Source organism: Spermophilus citellus (assembly GCF_964194105.1).
Source record: "Spermophilus citellus genome assembly, chromosome: 18".
In the NCBI taxonomy this organism is placed as follows: domain Eukaryota; kingdom Metazoa; phylum Chordata; class Mammalia; order Rodentia; family Sciuridae; genus Spermophilus; species Spermophilus citellus.
In genome coordinates, this window is record NC_138200.1 from 2,403,336 (window position 1) to 2,427,211 (window position 23,876).

The following is a 23,876-nucleotide window of genomic DNA, read 5'->3' on the forward strand; positions in this document are numbered from 1 at the left end:
CATCCTCCTCACCATCCTCACCGCCGCCGTCACCATCTTCACCACCATCCTCCCCACTATCCTCACCATCCTCCCCATCCTCCCCACCATCCTCCCCACCATCCTCACCACCATCCTCACCGCCGCCGTCACCATCAGCACCATCTCCATCACCACCCCGTCATCATAACCACCACTGCCATCACCATGATTACCTTCATGATAATCATCACCGTCACCCTCACCACTGCTGCCATCTTACTGTCACCACCTCCACAACCACCCAGAGATAGAGGTCTGTCTTGGGACTCTCTCCAGAGTTCCCAGAATCGCCCAGAAACACTGGTCTCACACGCCTTGCTTTTCACCAGAGGCTTGGCTTTCTTTGAGAGTATATTAAGCTCCCCAAGTCCTGGACAGGGTCACACATCTCCCCTCAGAGGTCTCTCCTCCTCCTCTGGGGTGGTGGTGGTGGGCACAGGCGTGCTGGGGGGCCAGGCCACCTCTGCCAGTCTCTTCACAGCCTCCCCCAGGTGCCCCAGGCCCTGGGTGGCCTCTGCCAACTGGGCCAGCCCCAGCTCCAGGGCTCGGCGCTCCTGACGGTCTTGTTCCAGGACCTGGGTCAGCCTCTGCAGCTGGTCACCCACGGCCCTCACAGCGTCCACCAGCTCCACCAAGGCAGGTGGCTCACAAGCCATGACTCTTACAGGTGGTGCTGGGGACAGGCACGGGCCCAGGGGACCTGGGATCTGGCCAGGGGCTGGGCCCTGAACAAGGGGATCAGGGGGTGGTTGGTCCAAGGGGTGAGCCCTGGGAGGCAGGTGGAGGTCAGGAGTTACTGTGGGGTCAGAGGCTGAGTGTGGGCTGTGGGCAGGTGGAGGGGTTAATCTGGGGGTCTGGCTTCTGGGTGGCTTGAAGCCCTCCGTGGATACTGGGTCCACGCTGGGCGCTGGAGAGGCCCTAGAGCGGCTGGACCTGGAGGCTGGGGAGGGGTCCAGGCTTAGTTCCTGGAGTGTGGGCGTGTGAGGGGTCCCCACCGAAGTCAGCTGGGGGTGCAAGCTGGACTTGTCCTGGGGTGCCAGAGTGGGAGAAGGGAGTTCTGTCCCCAGGGAGGCTGGAAGGGACTTGGTGGAGAGGGCTGGAGTGGAGACGGGGTCAGGAGTCCTACTAGGGTGATTGGTGGCAGCAGGCTCAGCTGTCCCGGTAGGTGGAGAGGCCGTGGTGGGGTGAGGGGTCATGGCGAGGTCAAGGGTCATAGAAGGAGGAGGCACTGTGGTGGGGTGAAGGGAGGTAGTGGGGTGGGTGGTGGCGCCAGGGGTCGTGGTGGGGTGTGTGGTCCCAGTGGGGCCAGGGCTTGTGGAGGGGTCTGAGGATCCAGAAGGTTCTGGGGCTGTCTTGGGGTAAGAAGCTGTCTCCACGTTTGGGGCAGTGACAGATTCTGGGGTCAGCCCTGATGGCGTGGAGGGGCCAGAGGTCGGCTCTTGGGGCGAGGTGGAGGACGGCATGGAGGAGAGCTCCCGGGTCACAGCCGGAACCACACTGGAGTCAGCGGTGGACGGAGCAAGGTCAGCTGTTGTCAAGGAGGGCAGGGTTGGGGTGGGTGGAGGAGGGTCAGCAGGGTCCGAGGTCACTTCCCGTGGTGCAGCCCCGTCCAGGACGAGCGGACCCGAGGGCGCTGGCGAGGGGGAGGGCGCGTGGGATGGGGTGGGGGCCGCTGTGCGGGCTGCGGTGGGCTGCGACAGTCGGCGCCCCGACCACGGCGGCTTCCTCGGGGAACCTGGGGGAGGCGGGAGGGACAGAGTCCATCTGAGGTCAGTCTGCCCCGCCCATCCTGGGTCCCGCACGCTCTCCGGCCAACTGGAGGGCGGGGAGCTCACGACATCATGGGTCACCAGCAGACTTCGCCCGGCCCTAGTGCCCCTCCTCCCTCCTCCTCCGAGGCTCCAGACGCCACCTGGCGTCCTCTGTCCTCTGCCTGAGGCAGGAAGTCCCAGCCAGATGTGCTGAACAGAGATGGTGCTGCGGAGGGTGCTGAGGAGGGTGCTGAACAGAGATGGGGCTGAGGAGGGTGCTGAGGAGGGTGCTGAGGAGGGGGCTGGCTGAGGAGGGTGCTGAGGAGGGGGCTGGCTGAGGAGGGTGCCGCCTGGGCACAGACACAGGGTGTGGCACAGGGTGCCTGAGCAGGGAAGCAGGCTGGGAGATGGGAGAGGTGATCTCAGGAATCAAAATAAGTACTTCAAGGCAAAATTTTAAACAAAATCAATGTAGAAAACCCACAATGAGCTAAATAACAAAATTTTAAGGACAGGATCCAACAGGGCTGGGTTAAGGGGAGTGGAGCGAGGTGGGTAGGATCCTGTCTTTAGTTAATTCTGGTATTTACTTCATCGTGGGACTTTTTCGCATTAATTTTGATTTTTAGCGACACTGTAATAGGGTGGCATTATCTTGATTACTGTGGTTTTTGTGCCCCTTTCATTCTGTGCCCAATGGAGTGACGGGCTGGCTGCCCCTGGCCTGGCTTCCCCTTCGTGAGAGCTCATCTCCTTCTCACAGAGGCGAGCAGAGAGGGCAGAGCACAGGGAACCTGCCCGAGGTGACAGACACAGTGGGCAGGTTCCGGGGTGAGACCGGAGCCCGGGCAGTTGGCACCCAAGTCTAGGTTTCAGATCTCCTCTTCTCAGTGAGGGGGCTGTTCCACCAGTAAGCGTCAGAATTCAGTGGCCACTAGCTGCTGGTGGCTGGCGAACACTTGAAATGTGACCAGCATGAAGGGTGGGTCATTGTTCAAAATGTCGCCTCACTTAAATTCCAACAGCTGCCGGTGCTGAACGGCCTCGTGGAACAGCACCGCTCTGGAGATCCCACCAGGTCCGGGGTCTTGGAGGTGCACCCGCTCCCATGCCCTCTACTAGCGGGCTCCAGAAGCAGAGAAGCCAAGGGCTGGGCCTCTGCCAGGCTCTCTCCCCCGGCTGGGTGACACGGGCAAGTTCCTTCACTGCTTGAATCTCAGTGTGATCCCCACCCATAAACCAGAGGTGACCAAATCTCTGTAGAGCAGCCACAGGGACCCAGAGGGACGGTGGCTGCGTGAAGCACAGCACAAGTCCCGGCAGGGAACAAGCACTCAGGCTACTGAGGCTGTGTCATGGATGCCTGCCTCAATTCCCTGGGTTTGGGGAGCATCACGGGGACTGAGGGAATGATGCACAAGGTGTTCCAACAGCACTCGGCGCGGGTGCACCACTCGTCATTCTAAATGTTTTTAGTCATTATTTCAAGAATCTCGATGTGGCTGTGTACTGCAGCCTCAGACCCTGGGTACGGTGGTGGTCTCAGCTTGTCAGAGCCCAGGTGCAGAGGGCCGTGCTGTGTCATTCCTCTGCAGGAGGCCATCAGCAGAGGCTGGAACCCTCCTGGCCCTTCTCCACCCCATCACCCTCTCCCACAGGTACTTCACCAATGCATTTGACACATGGCCTTAAATACGCCTGTGTCCTCCACAGCATGTTTTGTAAGTGTGTGAGTGTGTGTGTGTGTGTGTGTATTTTTGTGTTGTGCTTTTAACTTCTGCAAAAAACCATTCAGCTGAAAACCTCCTTCTCTTTCTGACTTCCGCCTTGGTGTAGGCCAGGCCCCGCGGCACCCAGCGGGCATGCATCCGGAGCTCCCATCCCGGGCCCACTACATCGCTCACCCACCTGCACTCTCCTCCACGCCCTGAGAACCCCAGAGTTCCCGGTCATGCCTGCCTCCCTTGGTCAGCCTGTATGAGAACTCCTCTGCGGAACTGTCCTGGGAGCGGGATTTCTGGATCCCCGTCCATGACCACTTCATTCCACTAAGTGCTTTGAGACTGTTTCTGCCAAGTGGCTGCTCCCGGGGCTGCCCTGTTCCCAGGGCTGCCGCCCCACAGCCGGGCTCCCCGTGGGAGCACTTCTGCACACACCCAGCCACGGGGCTTGCCTCTGCTTTCTCTGGGAGTTACTGGCACTCTCTCATTGGCCGCAGTGACTTGTGGAGTGTGGGCCACACCTCCCCCTCAGCCCTGTGGGCATCTGGGGCTGCGTGGCTCTGGCTGAGGGACCGTCCTGTGCCTAACACCACCCCAGCCTCCACTCATGAGGGCCAGCGGCTGGCTCCCTGCTCCGGCGTTACCAAATGCACCTGTGGATGGCTCCCGGGGCGCCCTGGTCTGCACAGTGCCCTGGGTCTCAGGATGCACTTCTGTTGGGTCTTCCTGGGGCAAGAGCTGGGCTACCACTGGGGGGTCTGGAGCCTACCTCTACCCTCCCTGGGCACGTGCCTCACCTCTGTCCCCAGGGGCCCTTGGAGCTGGAGAGGGCTGGCCTGGGCTCTTGGTGGTGCCAGTGGTTAGAGTGGGTCCAGCTGTGGCTGCAGTGGGAGTCCCCTTGGCCAGGTCCCTTCTGGAAGGCGTGTCCCATGTCCAGGAAGATTTGTCACCCTCCTGGTCACCTGGAGAGACAAGAGGAAGAAGGTTGGGTCTGACCTGGCTTTGTGCCCCAACTGGCCCAGCCCCATGCGGGCAGCACCAGGCCCCAGAGAGTCCATCACGCAGACTACTCCCCAGTCCTACAGCCACCCTGGTGGCCAAGTGGCACACTCCTGCTACTAGGAACAGAGCCTGTGGCAAAGGCAGCTCATAGAACAAGAGCGCTGGTGGTTCCAGTTCCCTGAGTCCCTGGCCGGCCTGTCTTCCTTTCCCTGGGGAAAGCAGTGACTGCCCACCGCCGACACTGCGCTCCCTGGGTCTCTTTCTTTTACCTTTTTTTTAAATTTTTAGTTGTAGATGGACACAATACTTTTATTTAATTTATTTTTATGTGGTGCAGAGGATCGAACCAGTGCCTCACCTGTGTTAGGCAAGCGCTCTGCCTCTGAGCCACGACCCCAGCCCTCCCTAGGTTTTCTGGCCAGATACACCTGGATAGTCTGTAGAACAACCTTATATAACAAGTTTATATAAGTTTATCATCAACATAAAATTTCATTTAGGGGAGAATAGAAAGATGATTCAGTCTTCTAACTTTGTTGATCAAAAAGCTTAACACCCTTTCCTTGGGATAGAACCCACAAACATGGCCACTGACTGACTGAAGTGTCAGAAAGGAAGAGCATCTCCCTGGCCTCAACAGAGCTCCCTGCCCACTGCTCTGACCACACCCAGACCGACTTCTGTGACGGTGTCCCCCAATTCTGACCTTAGAGGCCTCTTCACACCATGGAGCCTGCCAGTCCCCTCCCGGGCTTACGCTTTCCCACGAGTCCCCACGGTCCACTGTGAAGTCCACAGAAGCTGTCCTGCCTGCCCCTGGGCATCAGCCCCCAGTCCCCCAGTGCTCTGCAGGAATCTGCTGCCTCCCCTGGAACTCCCTTCCGCCCACTTTCCCATGAGGGGCCTGCTAAGACCCTCTCCCCTCCACACTCAAAACCAGGCAGAAGGGCAGGGCCCAGGACCCAGGCACTTAGTCATGACCAGTCTGATCTCTGTGGCTAGATGCCCCACCTGCACAAACCTCTGCTACACTGATGTGCTACGTGCCCAAGGAACAGGGTCCACTTCCACCCGAGGCCAGTGTCACGCTCGCCCAGCAATGTCTTCAGGTTATTAATCACTTTTCCCCCTTTTTCGTACTGGGGATGGGGCCAGGGCCCCTTCCGTGCTAGGCAAGCGCTCCACCACTGAGCCCCAACCCAGCCCTTACAACTCCCTTTTTAAATTTTGTTGAGACAGGGTCCCACTAAGTTGCCCAGGCTGGCATCAAACTTGTGATCCTCCTGCCTGAGCTTCCTGAGTCACTGGGATTACAGCCACCGTATCTGCTCCATTCTTAATCAGCTACCTTTCTCATCCTTATTAACACCAAGGGGATGGCTCTGAAACCCTACAGGAAGGCACACTCCTAGGGAACTTGAAACCCATTCGCCGCGCTAGCGATTTAAGAAATGATGAAAGAAAAAGAGGGAAAACAGTCCATTTTCGTGAACTGTTAAAGATTTTCCGAGAGGATGGACTTCCGGAGGACTCCACTAGGCACAAACTCCAAGCTAACCACCTGTTGGACGCGGCCCACCGACTGCAGACGTGCCCTGTGCGCCCGGCGAGTGCTGAGGTCACTACGTGCTCACCGTCCGTGGGTGTGGCTGGATTTCGTTAAAATATACTTTTTAAGTGTTTTTTAAAAGAAGGACCAGTACACAGTTACGTCCCTCCCTTCTCCAGAGGGAGCTGCGGCGGGACGTGGCTGTCACTCTCACGCAGGTGCTCACACTTGCTTCCGCCTGCGGGACACTCCCGACACGGTGCCGCAGAGGGCGACGCTCCCGGTGTCGGAACGCGCACGCGCGTGCAGAGCCATGCGCTCAGCACTTGGAACTTGTTTTCATTCAACCTCGTGTTGACTGTGACTGCCCGCTGTGTCCCTAACTGGTTGGGTAAGCAAGTAACTTCTCTGTGACCCACAGTCCTCATCTGTAAAATGGGTATCCTCAGGACGTCCACTTCATGGGGTCACAGAGCTGGGCACAGGATATGCTGTTCTTCACCCTGAAGTAATGTAACTCTGGTTCGTTCTTTTTAAACCTGTGTAATATTCCACACTGAACCTACAACCAGTGACCTGCCCACCAGACAGATCTGCCCGGGACGCCTGCTAAAAGGAGCTGCCCAGGTGGCTGGGGAACCCTGCCTTGCCTCAGGCTTGGCCCTGACACAGGATTGCTGTGTGGGCAGCAGGGGCTTCCCCCGGGCATCACCAGGCTGCAGGGGGTGCCAATCCTCGCTCCCACCTGTACCCCACATCCTTGGTACTGTCAGAGGGTTTGATTTTTGTTGGTCTTGTGCGGAGGGAGTGACTGGGAAGCTTCTGAATTGCCACAGATGACTCCACTGAAGCTCAGAGTGTTCATTACCACAGTCACACAGCTCAGTGCCATGTCAGGCTTCAGGCCCAGGCCCCTGTTCTGAATGGGTCCTCTTTCCCTCTGGGCACAGACCCCCAAGCCTCACCCCACTCCTGGTTTAGCTCAAAGACCTCCCCAATTCCTCCCTGGATGAGGTCTCCCGCCTCCATGCTCCCTGGATTCTTCAGGACTGATTCTGTCCTGACCAGTCTCCATGTTGTGGAGTAAACTCGCGTTTTTACCTAGGCCCTGCCTTTTGCTATTCTGACATCTCTCTACCCCAATCTCCTTATCTGCAAAACGGGGCCAAGGACAGTAGTTACCTCCTAACGTTGCACGAGGAGGAAGGAGTTAAACCCGGTCGGCATCATGCACTCAGCACGACTGTCATGATGTGATCTAACACCTAAACTTGATCTTGCTTTTGATCTCGGACCCTCTTCTCTCTGCATGATCTCCTGCAGCAATGGCTTACGACAATATCTCAAATACAGGCCATCCCACCTCCTCAGTGGCAGGTGGCAGGGACTACCATACACACAGCCGTCCACTGGCCTGGCCTCTTCACTTCTCAGCCCAGACGCTCCTCTGAGCTGCAGGACTGCAACACTGATGTCTCCTGACTGCTGTGCACCCGCCCCACATTGCAGGTGGGTCCCCCCACCTCCTTGCCTCCCCTAACCCCTGACCTGGCCCATCAGCTCAACCCCCAGATATGGCTTGAAGACATCCACATCTCTTCCCTGACACAAAGGGATCACCGCCGCCTCTGGCTTGGACCTCCTAGGCTCCCCGCCTGCTCCTTTCACCCATAGCCCGTTCCTCGAATCATCACTGTTTCATGCCTCTGCCAACCCACCTGGCACCCCCGACCTGGCGGAGGCTCCTCAAGCCAGCTGAGGAGCTTCCCTCAGGGCCTCTGCACACACTGGTCCCTCCCTGGAGCCCCTCACCTGGAGAGCTGCATGGCTTTCTCCCACTCTCCCTCAAGGTCTTTGTGCAAATGGCACCTTCTGAGGTGTCTCTTGACTGCTCCGTTTCAAAGCACAACCTCAGGACCTCTCCAGCCTGTGCTGTGTTCCTCACCGCTGTGTTCCCAGGGATTGGTCCACAACCTGACACACAGCTGGCCTCTGACATGAATTAACGTCTGCCTCCAAAGGCCATCAGCCAGGAAGCTCCAAGAAATGCGGCTCTGTGGAACTGGAAGTGGAATCCAACTCCACAGCCTCCAGTGTCATCCCTGCACACTCCTCGGCTTACACTGCAGACTCTCCTTCACTCACTCATTCAACATTAAGTAGAAAGTCTTGAGTTCCAAGCCCCATCCTAGACCCAAACACGGTAGGCAGAATAACGCCCCCACCTCCAAAAATACCATCCCCTAATCTACAAAACCTGTGAATATGGCAAAAGGGACTTTGCTGATATGTAAGGACCCCGACCTTGGGTGGGAGATTATTCTGGGCCCAAACTAATCATACAAATCCCTAAAATCAGGGAAGCTGTGAAGCCAGAGTGACAAGGCTGTAAAGACAGAGAGCCTCAGAGAGATGCCATATTACTGACTGAAGGTGGAGGAAGGGGCCCGGAGGCCAGGAGCTGCAAGTGTGGGGGGGGTTCTCCCTTGGGGCTTCCCGGAGGGAGCAGCCCTGCAGGGATTCTGATCTTAGCCCAGTGAGACCGATGCCTGACTGCTGACCTACAAAACTGCAGGAAAATAAGTTCATGTTTTAAGTCATTAAATTCGTATATGGCAGCAATAGAGATGGATACAGATCCTTTGTAGTTTAAAATCTGGCTATGATTGACAGCCTCAATGCAAATATCGAGCAATGCAAATTTCTCCCCTCTGGCCTTTGCTCCTCTGAGAATTCCCTCCTGCTCTTTTCTGCTGGTGAAATAATACCACCACCTCCATGAGGTTTTCCTTGATTCTACTACTAAAAATAATTACTCCGTCCCTGTGATACTACAGTTGCTGGAAATTTCCAGTAAATAACTGTAACAACCATCGCTTTGTGGTTCGAAGCAATTTCACACACATTTTGCTCTTTGGATTGGGAACTGTTGTCTCCCATCAGTTCCGGTCCCTATGGAGCCTAGATTGGCAGCTAGTGGGGGAGACAGACGCTGGAACTCCAGCTTCTAACTAAGTAGCATAGATCCTCCCCAATCCAATGAGCAAGATGTGTCAAGTTTTTTTTAAAGCTGATTCCCATCAGGGCTTCTGCGTTAGAGATGAACTTCCTGATCCTTTCTTTTCCCTATCCGAAACATGGGGTTAGCAACAGGCCTTACACCACCTGGTTGCTGTCCAGCACAGAGACAGCGAGCTGTCGTTGAGGTTTTCCAACAACTCTGGAACCCAAGTTCCCACCGCCAGAGGAAGAAATGAGGGCTCAAAGAGAGGTCATTTTTGCACTGCTACTGAAGATACGAATTCATGCCTGTCATTTCCTCCACGCCCCACCCCACCTCTCGGTCCCTCTCAGGTCTTATCAGGTCTGTACACGAGACTGTGTAGATTTCCCTTGCGCAGTTGGTAACTCTGCGTTTACTTGCGCTGCGGGATCTAGCTGGGGAAGGCCGCCTCTGCAGGGCAGGTGTCCCGCAAGTGGCCGTCTCTGCCACGAGGGGGCGCTACAGGCCAGGGAGGCCGCACCAGGTTGCAGGGCACAGGGCGATGAAACCCTGGCCACACCTGAAGGAGGAGCAACACTGCTGGCAGCTCCAGTTTCCGGCTTGGGAAGCGGGGCGGGCAGTCCGACTCTCTGCCTGAGCCCCCCACCCGAGTCACAGCGCTCCCAGGGCCAGGTCTCTTCCTCTCTCCCTCTGGGGCAGGCTACAGGGTTCCAGGCACCTCCGGCGCTTCATCCCACCTCCATCGCCGTAGCAGTGGGCCATCCAGCCAATCAGGACGCGCAGCGCCCTGTGACGTCACGAGGCGCCGGGAACGCCTGCCCACCGCGTGCGCACGCGTGCTGGGCGCCGGGGAAAGGCGGGAAAGAACGCCAGCAGCCAGGCGCTCCGGAGGGGGCGTGCTGGACCACAGGGGCGGGGAGCCGGCCGAGCGGGGCGGAGGAGGACAGAGGGAAGCGGCGGGGCGGAAGACGTGCCGGAGAAACGGGAGCGCAGCGGGACGGCGGGAGGAGGAGGGCGGCGTGGTGCCGCGGCCTCGGGGCGGGGCGGACGAGGACCCCACGGAGGCTCTGGGGCCTGCTGCCGTGGCCCTGCGGGTTCCCGGACCGATCGTGGGCTCGGGGCCTGCTGGGCAGTGTGATCCCAGAGGCCCGGGCCAGCTCACTTGGGTCTTTCTGGAACCCGGCGGGGAGGGGAGCAGAGGTTTCCTGAGGCCCCTGGCCGCCCTGCCAGGCCTCACCTGTGTCTGGAAGTCGCTGGGTGGCTGGAGAGGGGCCCCAGGGACGCGTGCGTTCAGACCCCACTGCTGTAGTGGTCTCTGTGGCCAGGTCCTCTCCTGAAGTGGGGTCCCAGGTCCAGGGGGGATAGTCGTCATCGTCTGTGTAGCCTTGGGAGAAAGTGGGCAGCAGTTGACGCAGTTCCCTGTCGCCGAGGTCCTCGCCACTGCTTCCTGCTCCTCTGGAGTCTCCTGGAGCCTGTTGGTGCCCCAGCCCTGACCCCTCTGATCCAGGTCCTCTGATTGCACCCTGGTGCAGTCACCCTGCCCGCCCCCCATTGCCTTGGCCGCCTCCCCTTGGGAGACTGCACCTACCAGTGCAGGTGAGCCCCACGTCTTCTTCATGGTCACAGTTGTGCTTCCCCCACAGCCCCGAGGGGCAGTCACTCAGCGAAGTCTCAGTCCCTTTACAGCCCATGTCATCCAACCAGATGGGCCCAGTCCCAGGGCCATAGTGAGTTTTGCCCACTCGGGGCCGGACCTTTCCACAACCCAGTTCCCAGCAGGCCACAGTGCCATCCCTCAGGTCCCAGTTGTCATCACAGACTGTCCCCCAGCGTCCAGCATGCCATACTTCTAGCCGGCCAGCACACCTGTTGGGTCCATCAGCCAGACGAACCCGGAAGGGGCCTGTGGGTAGAAGGCCCTAGGGTCAGGAGGCAGGGGCAGCCCATCTGGGTTCCCCACTCCTTCCTCCACCACTCACCTGGTTCCCCGAGGGTGCTAGCAGTGGGGGAGGGGACTGAGTCCTTGGATGGCTCTGGAGATCCTTCTGGGATCTCAGCAGATGTCTCTGGGGAGGCCTGGGGGATTTGCCCGGCAGTGGCCTCAGAGGTAGTGTCTCGAGGGCTTTGTGTGGACAGCATTGCCACAGTCTTTGAGGTCCTCTCCCTGGGCACTTGAGGAGTCAGTGCTGCAGTGGTATGTGAAGTCAGTCTGTGGGGATCCTCAGAGATCGGCCTTTTTGGCTCAGAAGTTCGTCTGGGGGAGGCCTCAGTGGTCAGGATTGTGGTCTGGGCGGTTAGTTCTCGGGGGGTTGGGGTGCTCAGACCCCTAGAGGGTTTAGTGGTCGGCATCCCAGGAGGTTGAGTGGTTGGTCTCTTTGGAATTTTGGTCACCCACTTCTTAGTACTCTTGGGCATTTTCCCTGGGGCCTTAGTGGTTTTCTCCAGCACACTGGAAGTCAGACTTGCAGAGGGCTTGGTGACAAGCTCTCCTGGGAGCCAGGCATCCTGACCTCTCCCCAGCCCAGGGAGCCAGCTCCAACTGAAAGGATCTGAGATGGTGTCCAGGCCAGGGGTCCCTAGAAGGCAGGTGGAAAGGAAAGAGAAGATCAGAGACCATGAGGAGCAGATCATCTGTTCAGGTCCCTCCTCTATCTGGTCACCTAGTTCCCATTTGTTCGTTCATTCTAGAGGTATGTACTGAGCACTTCCTGTGAGCCACACACTATGTCAGACCCTGGGGGTACTGTGGTGAGCCAACCCAATACCATCTCCTGCTTTCTTGGCACTTACAGTCTGGATGTGATGAACCTCTCCACCCCTTATTCCTGTTCCAACCTCTCCAACTCCTCAGCCTCTGCTCTGAATCAAGGCCTAGATTTCTGAGCCTTTGAGGGTTTTCTCTACCTCCCTGGCAATTCTTACCAACCACCAGGGTGGCATCGGGTCTGAGAGGCCACTCCCTGGCTTCAGATTCTTCTGTGGCTCCCATGCACTCAGGAAGAGAGTGGAGGAAAGGCCCGAGTATCAGTGCAGTTGTGACTCCATTTTCTGGACATTACTACTCCGCACATCTTTTTGATAGCGTATGTGTGCAGTCAGGAATTAACTGCCTGAAGAAAGGCTTGGCCCTTTGCCCCTGGCTACTGGGAGAGGACTTCTAAACCCTCAAATCTTCTTGCCCAATGGAAGAGTTGGCTATGCTAGATGGTCTGTGCTGACCAAGTGATTTATGGACTGCCGCATAAACAAGACCAAGCCCTACAAAACCAAGGATATCAAGGCTCAGAGTACGTCTCTGGTTGGCAGACCTTCCTGTGTGCAGGGAGAGTTCAGCCTGTCCCCGAGCCCTGCACCACACACCTCTTTCCTTGACTCATTTAAATCCATGTCCTTTCACTGTGATGAGCCAGCACCCTGAGTATAAGCCTCTGATTTCTGTGAGTCCTACTGAAGTCCTGGAGCTAAGGATGGCCTTGGGGACCTCCCAACTATGTGTCACATGGGCTTCCAGTGGTTTGCTTGTGCATTTTTCGCTCTCTGGACTGTGAGCTTCTCAAAGACCAGGGCTGTGTCCACTCTGAGGACCCGGCACCTGGCTCAGTGAATGTGGTGAGCACAGCTGCACGCCTCCAGGTGAGTTGGAGCTGCCCTACTGTGGCTTCTTGCCATCTCTCCATGCCTCTCTTTCCACTTCCTTTCATCTGAGAATAAAGCCCTTTTCTTTGTGGGGGGCTGTCTTTGATTTCTGGAACAAGGAAGAGGAAGACATCCCCTGGGTGGGAGTCCCAGCTTTGCCCCTTGGTTGCTATGTGACTTCTAGCAATTACTTAACCTCCCCATGCTCAGCTTCTTCCTCAGTGAAATAGGCACAACATCCCCTGGTCAGGGTAAGTCCACACTACAGTTCGAACGTGGTCACACGTAGGGAAACACGCAGCACAGGGCTGGGGCCTGGGACATGCTCAGTCAGTATCGGTGCCAGGGCAAGTTTCCATTTCCTCCTCCTGGAAGCCTCTTGGAGTCTGGGGGTGGCTATGGCATTCTTACCCGTGCAGGTGACCCCGACATCCTCATTGTGAGCGCAGTTGTGCTTCCCCCAGGGAGCAGCAGGGCAGTCAGACAGCGAACTCTCTGTCCCCACACAGCTGACATCATCCAGCCAGATGGGGCCCGCACCCCAGCCAAAGCGGCCCCCAGCAGGGTCTGGCTGCCGAGGCCCCCCGCAGCCCAGCTCTCTGCAGACCACAGCTGAATCTCGTGTGTCCCAGCTGTCATCACACACTGTCCCCCAGCGCCCATCATGCCACACCTCCAGCCGGCCTGAGCACCTGCTGGGCCCAGCCACCAGCCGCAGCCCAGGGGACCCTGGTATAGAAGAAATGCAAAAACTTAGAGACAGGAAGCTGTCCAGTCCTCCACCTTGGCCTCCACATGCCATCCCCTCATTGACCCATCTCTCCTTCCAGATGGGGTGTTTATGGAGGCTCTTCTGCATTGGCCACACGGCACAGTCAGGCACAGTTGGGTGGTCCCTCGGAAAACTAAAGGTAGAATTACCCTGTGATCCAGAAATTCCACTACTAGGGATATACCCAAGGTCAACTGAAGCAGGTATTCAAACAGGTATGCGAATGTCATGGCAGCACTATTCATAATAACCCAAAGGTGGGAATGACCCAAACGTCCCTCAGTATATGAATGGATACACAAAGTGATATTGGTCTTGGCAATGGTTTCATGGATCCAGCCCAAAAGCACAGCCAATAAAAACAAAAATAAGTGAGACTTCATTAAACTAAAATGCTTCTGTGCAACAAGGGAAATAATCAACAGGGTGAGAGGGCAGCCTCCATGAGGGGAGGAAATACTGGCAAACTGTCCATCTCATGAGGGGTTAATCTCTGAAACGTGGATATCCCAGCAACTCAAGTAAAACATCTCGTAACCTTACATAAAAGAGGCTAAGGACTAGAATAGACATTTCTCCAAACACAATAAATACGAAAAAAAGTTTGTCACTATCCATAAAGGAAATGCAAATTGAAAGTGAAATGGGTCACCACCTTACACCTGTTAGGATGGTTATTACCAAAGGGGAAAAAAAATCAAAGGGCAACTAGTGTTGGTGAGGATGTAGGGAAATTGGAACCAGCCAGGTACAATGGCACATGCCTGTTACCACAGTGACTTGGAGACTGAGAGGAGGATCAAGTTCAAGGCCAAATTCTGCAACTTAAACCTTGTCTCCAAAAAAATGAAAAAGGCTGGGGATATAGCTTACTAGTAAAGCACCTCTGGGGTTCACGCTCCAATATGCCCCCACAAAAGAAACAAACTGGAACCTTGGTACACTTTGGTGGGAACTTCTATGGAAAACAGTACGGAGGTGCCTAGAAAATTAAAAGTAGAACTACTGTATTAGCCAAATTATATTGTTGTATTGTCTACATGTATGAATATGCAACAATGAGCCTTACTATCATAAATTATGATGCACCAATAAAAAATATGGAAAAATAAGTAAAAATAGAACTTCCGTATGATCCAGCAATCCCACTTCTGGGTATATATTCCCCCGAGTTGAAATAATTATCTCAAAGTGATATTAGCACTCTTAGGTTCAATACAGCACTATTCACAATAAATGAGATGTGGAAACAACCTAAACGTCTATCAGCTGATGAATGGATAAAGAAAATGTGGTACATAATTATACAATACCATTCAGCCCTTAAAAAGAAGGAAATCCTGTCATTTTTGACAATGTGGATGAACCTTGAGGATATTGTATATGTGAAAATAAACCAGTCACAGAAAAATGAATGGTATGTGATTCTACTTATCAGAATCAAATTCATGGAGATGGAAAGTAGAATGGTGACTGCTAGTAGCTGGGCAGAGGGAAGGAGGTTAGTATTTCACAGTGACTCAATCTTCATTTGGAATAATGAAGAAGTCTGGGGATGGAGGGTGATGATAGTTGGTAACAGTATGAACAGTGGGTACTACCCACCTGTGTTCTTAGGAATGCCGGAGTGGTTGATCCTGTTAGGGGTACAGAGCTGCATTACTTAGCAGTGGGGTACATTCTGAGAAGTGTGTCATCAGGCAATGTCACAGAATGTACTTACACAAATTGAAATGACCACAGCTTCACTAAGTGATAAAATCTTATGGGACCACTGCCGTATATTGGGGTCTGCTATTAACCACAATGTCACCATGTGGTGTATGACTATATACTATCAGAAGTAAAAAAAGAATACGGGCTCTGGACAAATCTCTGGGTCTTGGCTCTTCCACCTTTCCGCTGTGCTGCCTACTGGGGACGAGGGTTATAACCAGTTGGAAGCACCCCATGAGTTGTAGCACTGCCTGGATTGAGGCAAAGAACTTGGAACAGCCTCTGTAAATTTAAGCCAGTGAGTGCTCAATAAATGTTGGCTATTATTACAGAGGGTAAGGGAGATGAGGCCTCTGGTGCTCTGCCCGCGGTGACAGCCAGTCGCCACCTGTTCAGCCTCTCCCAGCCTTAAGAAAGCCCTATCAGTTGTGCACTTCTGAGTCTTTTGTAAGCTAAAAACAGGAGCTCTTCACTTGAGCCTGTGAATGCCCAGTGCTGAACTAAAAGGATGAAAACCCTGGTGTCTCTACCTGCGTTTTGTACCTGTCTCCGTTTTTCGGAATCACCTTGGATTCCAGGAATAACAGGTCTGATCAAAAGACATCTTGTGATGAGTCAAAACTACCCCTCAGGCAATCGCCACTTTCTTACCCTTCTGACAAGTCCCTCCTGTCCTGAGACCTGGTCACCCTGACCGCAGTCCAATAGAGGCTCTTGACTGCATGCTTGTGCCCCAGCTTGTGAATATGACTTGGAAGCTCATGTCAGTACCCTGAAGACAGGGCTAAAGACCCAGGTCCCCCGTCTTCCCGCTCAGCTATACTGACCAGAGCTCCTTGCCTGCTTTCCACCGTTACTGCTGTTTGATTTTTTAGAGTGAGTGGCTTCATTTGACTTGATGGGATCCAGTCACTGGATCACCTGCTTATTCCCACAGAATCCACAACAAAGTCCACTGCCCACATCCTGCTTGCCCCTAACAGACCCTAACAGTGCCTCATCCCCCTGGGAACTGTGCATACCAACTCCTCAGTGGCCACTGACTCCTGTGGACCTCACTTCCCTGAGTGTAACAGAGCCTATGTTTCAAACAACAGCTGTCACCGATACAGCCCTTTCAGTACTTATGGGAAGGACACAGACAAAATCATTCACCCCATGTTCTAAGAACCCGAGCAGCTCCCTGACAAGAAGTCAAAGGACATTCCTGAGCAGGACTGTTACTGAGAGCTAAGCAGAGGACCTGGTGACAGTCCCGCAGCCACACCCTGAGGCATGAGAAGCCGGGAGCTTGACATAGTCAACTCTCAGGTCACCACCCTCTCTATCCAGGGCCAGCTACAGCAGCCTGGGCCCTTATTCAAACATGGTCATGGATCTTAGGATGGTGTCAGCAGAGGTCCTGAGCGGGAGGACCCCAGGGGACTCCTCTTGCTGGGGCAAGAAGGGACTCACCAGCTTCTGGCCCAGGCTCCCAGGGGGCAGTAGGAGAAGCTGGAGGAGGTGAACCGCTGGCTGTCCCTAGGGTCTGGCCCACCGTGGTGGAAAGTGGCCTGGCTGCCACCTCCCTGGGTGCTGAACTGTTGCTGTCCACAGTAGGGGCCGTGGGAGAGCCAAGGCCAAGGGGCATGCCTGAGGCAGAAGGAAGCCATTACCACCACTCCTGCCTGCTGAGCCTCCAGACCTCCCCACCCAAGCCTCCCGTCCCTGAGTCCCAGACCCGGGGAGAGAAGGTGTGGGTAGGAGTAAGGGAACAGAGAGGGCAGGAAGTGGAGATAGCCTGGTGGTGACGGGAAGAGGGAAGCTGCTTCTGGGGGGCGGGAGGCAGGGCAGGGAGGGCCGCCCAGGCTGAGGCTCAGCCTCCGCACTCCTGGCATTTGGGGATGATCATTCTCTCTGGGTTTGGGTTGAAGTGTCTGTTGCACTACAGGATGTTAAGCAGTATCCGGCCTCTGTCCACCTCCAGTTGTGACTCCCAGAACTGTCTCCAGACTGCCCAGAGCCCCCTACGGGAGCAAAGCAGCCCCCAGTTGAAAACCTTGCTGTGGAGTGGGCTAGAGGATTAGGGGGAAGTGGGAGGTTGGACAGAGTGACTGAATGCAGAGGGACAACTGCACCCCCACTTCCTGCCCAGTGCCTGCCCTCCCCGGGCCCCCTCGAGCCCCTCACCATCACACACGGCCCCGGCGTCCTCCCGGTGGTGACAGTCATGCTGGCCCCAGGGCCTGGCTGGGCAGAACCTCAAGGCTGTCTCATTCCCCCGACAGCGCAGGTCGTCCAGGGTGATGGGGCCAGTCCCCTCGCCAAAGAAGGCGCCCCCGGGGGCGGCCAGCGCCCCCCCACAGCCCAGCTCCCTGCAGGCCACGGCAGCATCCCGAAGGTCCCAGGCGTCATCACACACTGACCCCCAGCGCCCACCATGCCAGACCTCCAGGCGGCCAGCACAGCCATGGGGGCCATCGGCCAGGCGCAGCCTGGGGGCGGGTCCTGGATAGCAGGAAAGGAGATCAAGGAGACAGGAAGCTAGGATGGATGAGGGACCACCAAGTTCTGATGGGAAACTCAGGGGCAAGGGAGGGCAGGAGGGAGGGCAGGAGGGAGGGCAGGAGGGAGGGCAGGAGGGAGGGCAGGACGGAGGGCAGGACGGAGGGCAGGACGGAGGGCAGGAGGGCAGTCCTGCACAGCTCCTTGGTGTCCGCCTTCTCCGGGTTCCGTCACAGGTCCCAGAGGGGAGTGACCTCCAGGAGACAGCTGGACACTATGTTGGGTGGGGGTAGGGTGCTGCCCTGGCCCCTCAGCTGTCCCTCCCATTGCCCCAGGAGAGTGGCTGCAGTGCAGAGGGACAGACCTGGGGCCAGGCTCTTGGCAGCTTCTTAGAAGCAGGCAGAGGGAGCTGGGGTCGGAGGAAGGGGGGGACAGAGGACAGCCCTAGCCCCAGCGTACCAGTGCAGACCAGACCAGCATCCTCACTGTGGTCACAGTTGCTCCGGCCCCAGGGGCTTCGGGGACAGTCCCGGAGGGCCTGCTCTCCTCCTCCACACCCCACATCGTCCATCCATACGGGCCCCGCACCAGGCCCAAATCTGGAGCCCCCGGGGGCGGCCAGCGCCCCCCCGCAGCCCAGCTCCCGGCAGGCCACAGCAGCATCCCGAAGGTCCCATCCATCGTCACACACGGTGCCCCAGCGCCCGCCATGCCAGACCTCCAGGCGGCCGGCACAGCCGTGGGGGCCTGAAACCAGGCGCAGCCGCTCTGGGTAAGGACAGACCAAGAGGGAGAGGGACAGTGAGGGGTTCCTCTGACTGCAGCCTGGGAGAAGCAGATCCAAGCCCCCTCCTCGGTCAGCCTGGGGGCACTGCAGCCCAGAAAGGCATGGCCAGAGTGGGTGTCTCCGACAGGGGAGGGCGGGAGGAAAGGTGAGGCCAGGCCCGTGCAGGTGCAGTGAACACGGGGGTCAGTGGAGGCCAGGGGCGGGGCTGGAGGGTCCTCAGTCAGGTCTCAGAGCATCCGGATGTTGGGGGGTCTGGAGGGGCTTACCTTGGCGTGGGGCTCCAGTCAGCAAAGGCGCCCGGGTGGACTTGGCTGGCTTGGGTGGCCGGAGGCTCTTCTTCCGGGGGCCATTCTGGGGGATCCCAGCTGGGCGAGGGACTAGGAGAGGACACAGGAGGACAGGTGTTGAGCTGTCCATCCTTCCTGTCCCCAGGGGGCCAGGACTCCCTTCCCGAGGACCTAAAGTGACAAAGTGCTCCTGGGTTGTGCCAGGAGACCTTGGTACTGGCTGAAATGGGAGCAGGGGCACAGGATAGGCACACACAGCCTCAGCCTCGGGGCTCACCCTGGGTCACGGGAGGCTCCTCAGAGCCGGGGCTCAGCCCCCCAGACAGCCCCGGCCACAGACCTCCATCTGGGGGGGAAGCGGAGTTGTCCCTGGAGGTCGCCACTCGCTGGCCTATGGGAGAGGACAGAAACTGTGAAGGGGTGGGGGAGCAGCGGCCACTTGCCCCATGGGACAGGGCCACATGCCTTGGTGTCCTGGGGCTCAGAAGTAAGTGATCGTCAGCTGGGGTCCCAGAAGGAAGGAGACACGTGGCGCTAGGGAGGTCCCGTGGCTCTAGGGAGGCCAGGGGTCAGGTTCTGCAGGACTGTCAGCTCAGACATACGGAGGTGCAGGACTCGGGGCCCTGGGCCATCTCAAAAGAGCTGCCCCGTAACGGAAGAGGAAGAGCGGTTCCCTCACCTGCACAGACGACGCCGGCGTCCTCCTCGTGAGAACAGATGTGGGCCTTCCAGCCCCGGTGGGGGCAGAGGCCCAGCTGCCCCTCACTGCCCCGGCAGGCCAGCTCGCTGAGCCACACAGGCCCTGCGCCCTCCCCGAAGAAGGCGCCCCCGGGGGCGGCCAGCGCCCCCCCACAGCCCAGCTCCCGGCAGGCCACAGCAGCATCCCGAAGGTCCCATCCATCGTCACACACGGTGCCCCAGCGCCCGCCATGCCAGACCTCCAGGCGGCCAGCACAGCCGTGGGGACCGTCAGCCAGGCGCAGCCGCTCTGGGGGGCAGAGGGAAGGCTGTGACTCCTACCAAGGAGGCCACAAGGCAGGACCAGAGTGAGGCAGGCCCGGGGACTACCCCACAGGGCCCATCAGGAGACCAGCTGCTGCCCGGGACCCTCCACGTGGACTCCAGGGTACTCAGACAAAGGCACCTGAGGTGCTGGTCCCTGGGGCCTGGTCAGTCAGAGTGCAGTGGGGGTGGCCAGGGACCCAGGAGGAGGGCGAGGCAGATGGGGAGGCTTCTCGATGGGCGAGGCCAGAGGCCAGACGGGAGGAGAGTTGGGAACTTACCAACAGCCTGGATCCCCACCAGTGCTGCTGCAGGGGGGTGGACAGAACAGTGAGGGACAGGCCGGGCCCTTCCCCAGCCTACACACACCAAGACACACCCAGGCTTCTCACACCTCCGAACCAGACACCCTGCTGCTGGGAAGTGGACCGGGCAGAGGCTGGGACAAGACAAGAGGTCCCTGTGGCGGGTGGAGCCCCAGATGCCTGGCTCCTGAAGTCAGGGCTGGGACCAGGTCGAATGGCGGGTGATCCCCCACCAGGTCAGGGCCAGGGCATGGGGGTGGGGGGCAGGTCCCTTGGGTTGCTGAAGGTGGGACAGGACATGCAGAGGGCTGCCTCCCTGGGGGGCTAGGCAGCCAGATGCCAGGGTAACCCAGAGAACAGGACTGGGTGCTGGCCTTCTCAGTCCCTAATCTGGATGCGCTAAGGGGTCAGAGGTGGGCCCAGGCCCTGTGAGTCCCCCGGGAGAATAGGTCACTCACCAAGGAGACAGGCCAAGACCTTCATGTTTGCAGCGTTCGGGGCAGGGGACGGGGTGAAGGGGAAGAGGGCAGGAGGGCAGGAGGGGAGGAGGGCAGGAGGGCCGCACAGAGGCTCCCTGGACCCGCAGAGGAGCGGGCGGGCAGGCGGCAGGCTTTGCCAGGAGCAGAGAGGCTGCAGGGAGGCGGCAGGGGACAGGAGGGGGAGGGGGCTGGCCCAGCTGAGGCGTGGGGAGAAGGGGGGAGGCGGGCGGGAGGGGGAGAGCGTCCAACTGCAAACACCCACACGGAGGAGACCAGGCAGGCTCAGGGAAGGGACTGGACTCCAGTGTCTGGAAGACTGCAAGGGAGGGGGCACACCCTCCTGCCTCCTCTCTTGTCCAGCCATGGAAGTGTGGCTGTGAGTGGGCAGATCTAGGGCACTCCTGCAGTAGCAAGAGGGCTTGCAGCCAGACACCAGAAGGGACTTTCTGGATTAGGAAAAGAAACTGAGAAAACCCTCTTTTCATTTGACAGCCCCACTGGTGGACCTGAATGTAAAGCCCTCAGGCCCCATCTGAGGAGAGGCTGAACTTCAGAGCCCCCAGAAAGAAGAGGTGGGGGTTGGGCAGACAGGGCCAAGGCTTGGGGGAGGGGGAGGGAGCTACACACACACACACACACACACACACACACACACACACTCTCTCTCTCTCCCCACACACCAGGCAGCAGTGAGGGGAAAAAGTTGGTAATGGGGAGGTGACTCAGAAGCCTGGCAGGGCGGCTGCATGAGCTCACTGCCCCCTTCCCCAGCCCAGCACCCCCCACTCCACCAACACACAGAGCAACTGGCGAGAGGAGGGGCCAGCCAGGCAGAAGGGCCAGCGGGGTCCAGAGGCAGGCTGGAAAAGGCATCAGGACGAGGCCCGCACACAGCAGTCTCAGGCTTTATTGACACACTGTAAGGACCAGACGAAGTGCCCACCAGCCCCGCCCGCTCCCAGGGAGGCCTTGTCCCAGGCACCCTGCCTCAAGTCCTAGCTCAGGGCAAGCTGGCGGCCACTCTATCCCTCCCCAGAGCTCCCCCAGGGCCAGCAGCACAGACAGCACAGCTCTGCAGACAAAGCAGGGAGATTCTCAGTGCAGACAGAATCTGAGGCAGGGGCTTGACCTCTGATGGCCCTCGTAGCCAAAGGGGAGAGGAGTTTGTCCCACACTGGACACTGCAGGCTGGCGGCAGGTGGAGGGGTGGGTGTCTAGGTCTGCAGTCCTTGCTGGGGCACAGGTGTGCTGGGGTCACTGAGGCATGGATGTGACAGTGCCCGGGCACAGCAGGAGTGTTGGGTGCTGGTGTCCCCCTGCCCCAGGTCTGCAGTCACAGGTCTTTGCTGAACTCCCTCACCAGTGTGTAGCCCATGCAGCCCCAGCCCCCCTCGGCCTGGTAGCCACAGCCCTCCAGCAGCCCCGCCACCCCCCAGGCAGCCACGGCCACGGGGACCACAAGCCGGGCCCGGGGCTCCCCCATACCCCCTGCCCAGGCTCGAGCCCGAGACTCAGCAAAGGCTAGGAGCCTCCTACCCACTCCCCTGCGGCGGTGCCAGCGTGAGACAGAGAGGCGGGTGACCCGGGCTCCATCCCCCGCATTGGTGCCAGGGGCCAGGGCCAGGACTCCACACACATCGCCAGAGCCCCTCACGGCCACCCAGGGTCCCCCCAGGCCTCCGGGAGGAGGCAAGGAGCCCCACCAGGCTCGCAGGCCTAGCTTCACTGCGGCCACAGCCAGGAACACAGGCAGCAGGAGGGCCAGGGCGAAGGAGGCCAGGACGAAGCGCAGGCCGCTGCTGGCTGCCGCCAGGAGAAGAAGGGCCGGGGGCCGTGTCAAAGCATGGAGGGCCACACGGTTCTCCGTGTCCTTTACACCAGCCTGTGGGTAGGGGTGGGGCTCAGCCATCCAGAACGGTTAGTGCCCCCAGGACCAGGAAAGGAGGTGGACCTGTCCAGGGCCAGCGTGGGGGCTCCCTCGTGAGGAGGCAGGAAGATGACGGGGTGGGCACACTGGGTGTGAGTTAAGGGTGAGGGATGGGTGGAAGGGGAAGGGTGATATGGAGCTGTGGGCACCATCCAGCGGAGGTCCCAGAGCCAGGCTTCAGGGAAGCACTCTTGAAGGACAAGGAGGCCCGACAGGACAGAATGGGGAAACCGAGGCTACGGGCTCTGCTCAGGAGAGTCTGGGGTGGGAGGCAGGCAGAGAAGATTAGGAGTTGGTGCTGGGGTGCTGGACGCAGCACCGTGCCCCCTGGGACCCCCATCTGCTAAAAGCCGGGCAGCTGAGGCCAGATGGGGAGAAGGCACTGGGGGAAAGGGCACAAGCCGCTGAGGAGGAAAAGGCCCCGGCGGTGGCGTGGGTGGACAAGCCCGCCCCTGCCCGGCTCAGGCGTGGCGTGGGTGGACAAGGCCGCCCCTGCCCGCCTCACCTGTCTCACCTTGAGCATCTCCAGCACCAGGGCTTTCTCATCCTCCCTCATCTCCCGCACAGACAGGTGGCTGGGGGCCATGGCAGCCCCCAGGCCACCGCCCCCAAAAGGGAGCTGGCGTAGTTTGTGCACCTGCTGGAAACACAAGTAGGTCAGTATCAGGTGGGCGCCTCTGTCCCCAAAGCCTCCCGCGGGACGAGCAGCACCGGCAATTTCCAAATCGGGTACCGAGGACCCTCGGGGTCCCTGAGCGAAGGCCGTGTCAGGATAGGTCCACCCTACCCAGTGACCTTCCTAAAGTCTCCGTGATCCCCCTCCCCATGGTCAGCGATCCGCCCCTAAACAGGCTGTGGACGCGAACACCTTGCGGCACGGTCCCTCCCAGGCGCCGGGACTGCCCCGGGGGTCCACGAATACCCCGGGACCCACTAGAGGAGGGGCCGCGCTCCCCCCGCCCCGCCCCCGCGCCCCTCGCCCCGCCAGCGAGGATCCGCGAGCACCTCCTCGGGCGCTCCGATCCCTAGACAAGGTGCTGGGGGAGCAGGGTCAGGAGGGGGTCGCCGGCGGAAGTGACGTCCACACTCGCGCTTGGCTGGGCGGGGCGGCGCCGGCTCCGGGCCTTAGCAACTGTTGCCAAGCGTCTCCGGGGTTGAAGGGGCGGCGGCGGGAACCGAGTGCGCTAGGGTGGGACCGGGGCAGGGAGCCGGACCGCTGGAGGTGGGTGGAGGCGACCTATCCTAGCCTGGAGAAGGAACAAGGGGGAAAAGGGACCTGGGGGCGAACGGGAGCAGAGGCCGGCAGGGAGGTGGTGGGAGTAGAGCCGAGCGTCTGGGAGAAGTACTTACTGACCCCGAGCGTTCGCAGTTTCCTTCACGACGGTCCCTCGTTGCTAAGCGACCTAAGCGCGGGAGGAGACGGCGACCGCAAC

General features: G+C 58.6%; 2 protein-coding genes across 6 annotated transcripts; both read right to left on the bottom strand.

The window, feature by feature from the left end:
• Positions 1 to 344: 344 nt before the first annotated feature.
• SSC5D (scavenger receptor cysteine rich family member with 5 domains) lies at positions 345 to 20,779 on the bottom strand. Its single transcript, XM_081274070.1, has 14 exons — positions 20,496 to 20,779; positions 20,014 to 20,040; positions 19,410 to 19,718; positions 19,008 to 19,121; positions 18,710 to 18,820; positions 18,116 to 18,424; positions 17,342 to 17,659; positions 16,628 to 16,804; positions 13,096 to 13,413; positions 11,028 to 11,624; positions 10,637 to 10,951; positions 10,286 to 10,432; positions 4,291 to 4,455; positions 345 to 1,756 (listed from the first exon to the last, which is right to left on the bottom strand). Exons 1-14 carry the CDS (start codon positions 20,518 to 20,520, stop codon positions 402 to 404), a joined length of 4,287 nt encoding a protein of 1,428 aa, XP_081130196.1. The 5' UTR covers positions 20,521 to 20,779; the 3' UTR covers positions 345 to 401.
• Positions 20,780 to 21,407: 628 nt separating this feature from the next.
• NAT14 (N-acetyltransferase 14 (putative)) lies at positions 21,408 to 23,809 on the bottom strand. Of its 5 annotated transcripts, none has more exons than XM_081274125.1 (3): positions 23,794 to 23,809; positions 22,949 to 23,083; positions 21,408 to 22,398 (listed from the first exon to the last, which is right to left on the bottom strand). In XM_081274125.1, the coding sequence occupies exons 2-3, from the start codon at positions 23,027 to 23,029 to the stop codon at positions 21,850 to 21,852; spliced, it is 630 nt and encodes a 209-aa protein (XP_081130251.1). In that variant the 5' UTR covers positions 23,030 to 23,083; positions 23,794 to 23,809; the 3' UTR covers positions 21,408 to 21,849. The 5 variants fall into 5 exon arrangements, with proteins under 5 accessions (XP_081130251.1, XP_081130252.1, XP_081130254.1 ...); XM_081274126.1 differs by lacking the exon at positions 23,794 to 23,809 and adding an exon at positions 23,449 to 23,702; XM_081274128.1 differs by lacking the exon at positions 23,794 to 23,809 and adding an exon at positions 23,449 to 23,604 and having other exon boundaries at positions 22,958 to 23,083.
• Positions 23,810 to 23,876: the final 67 nt, after the last annotated feature.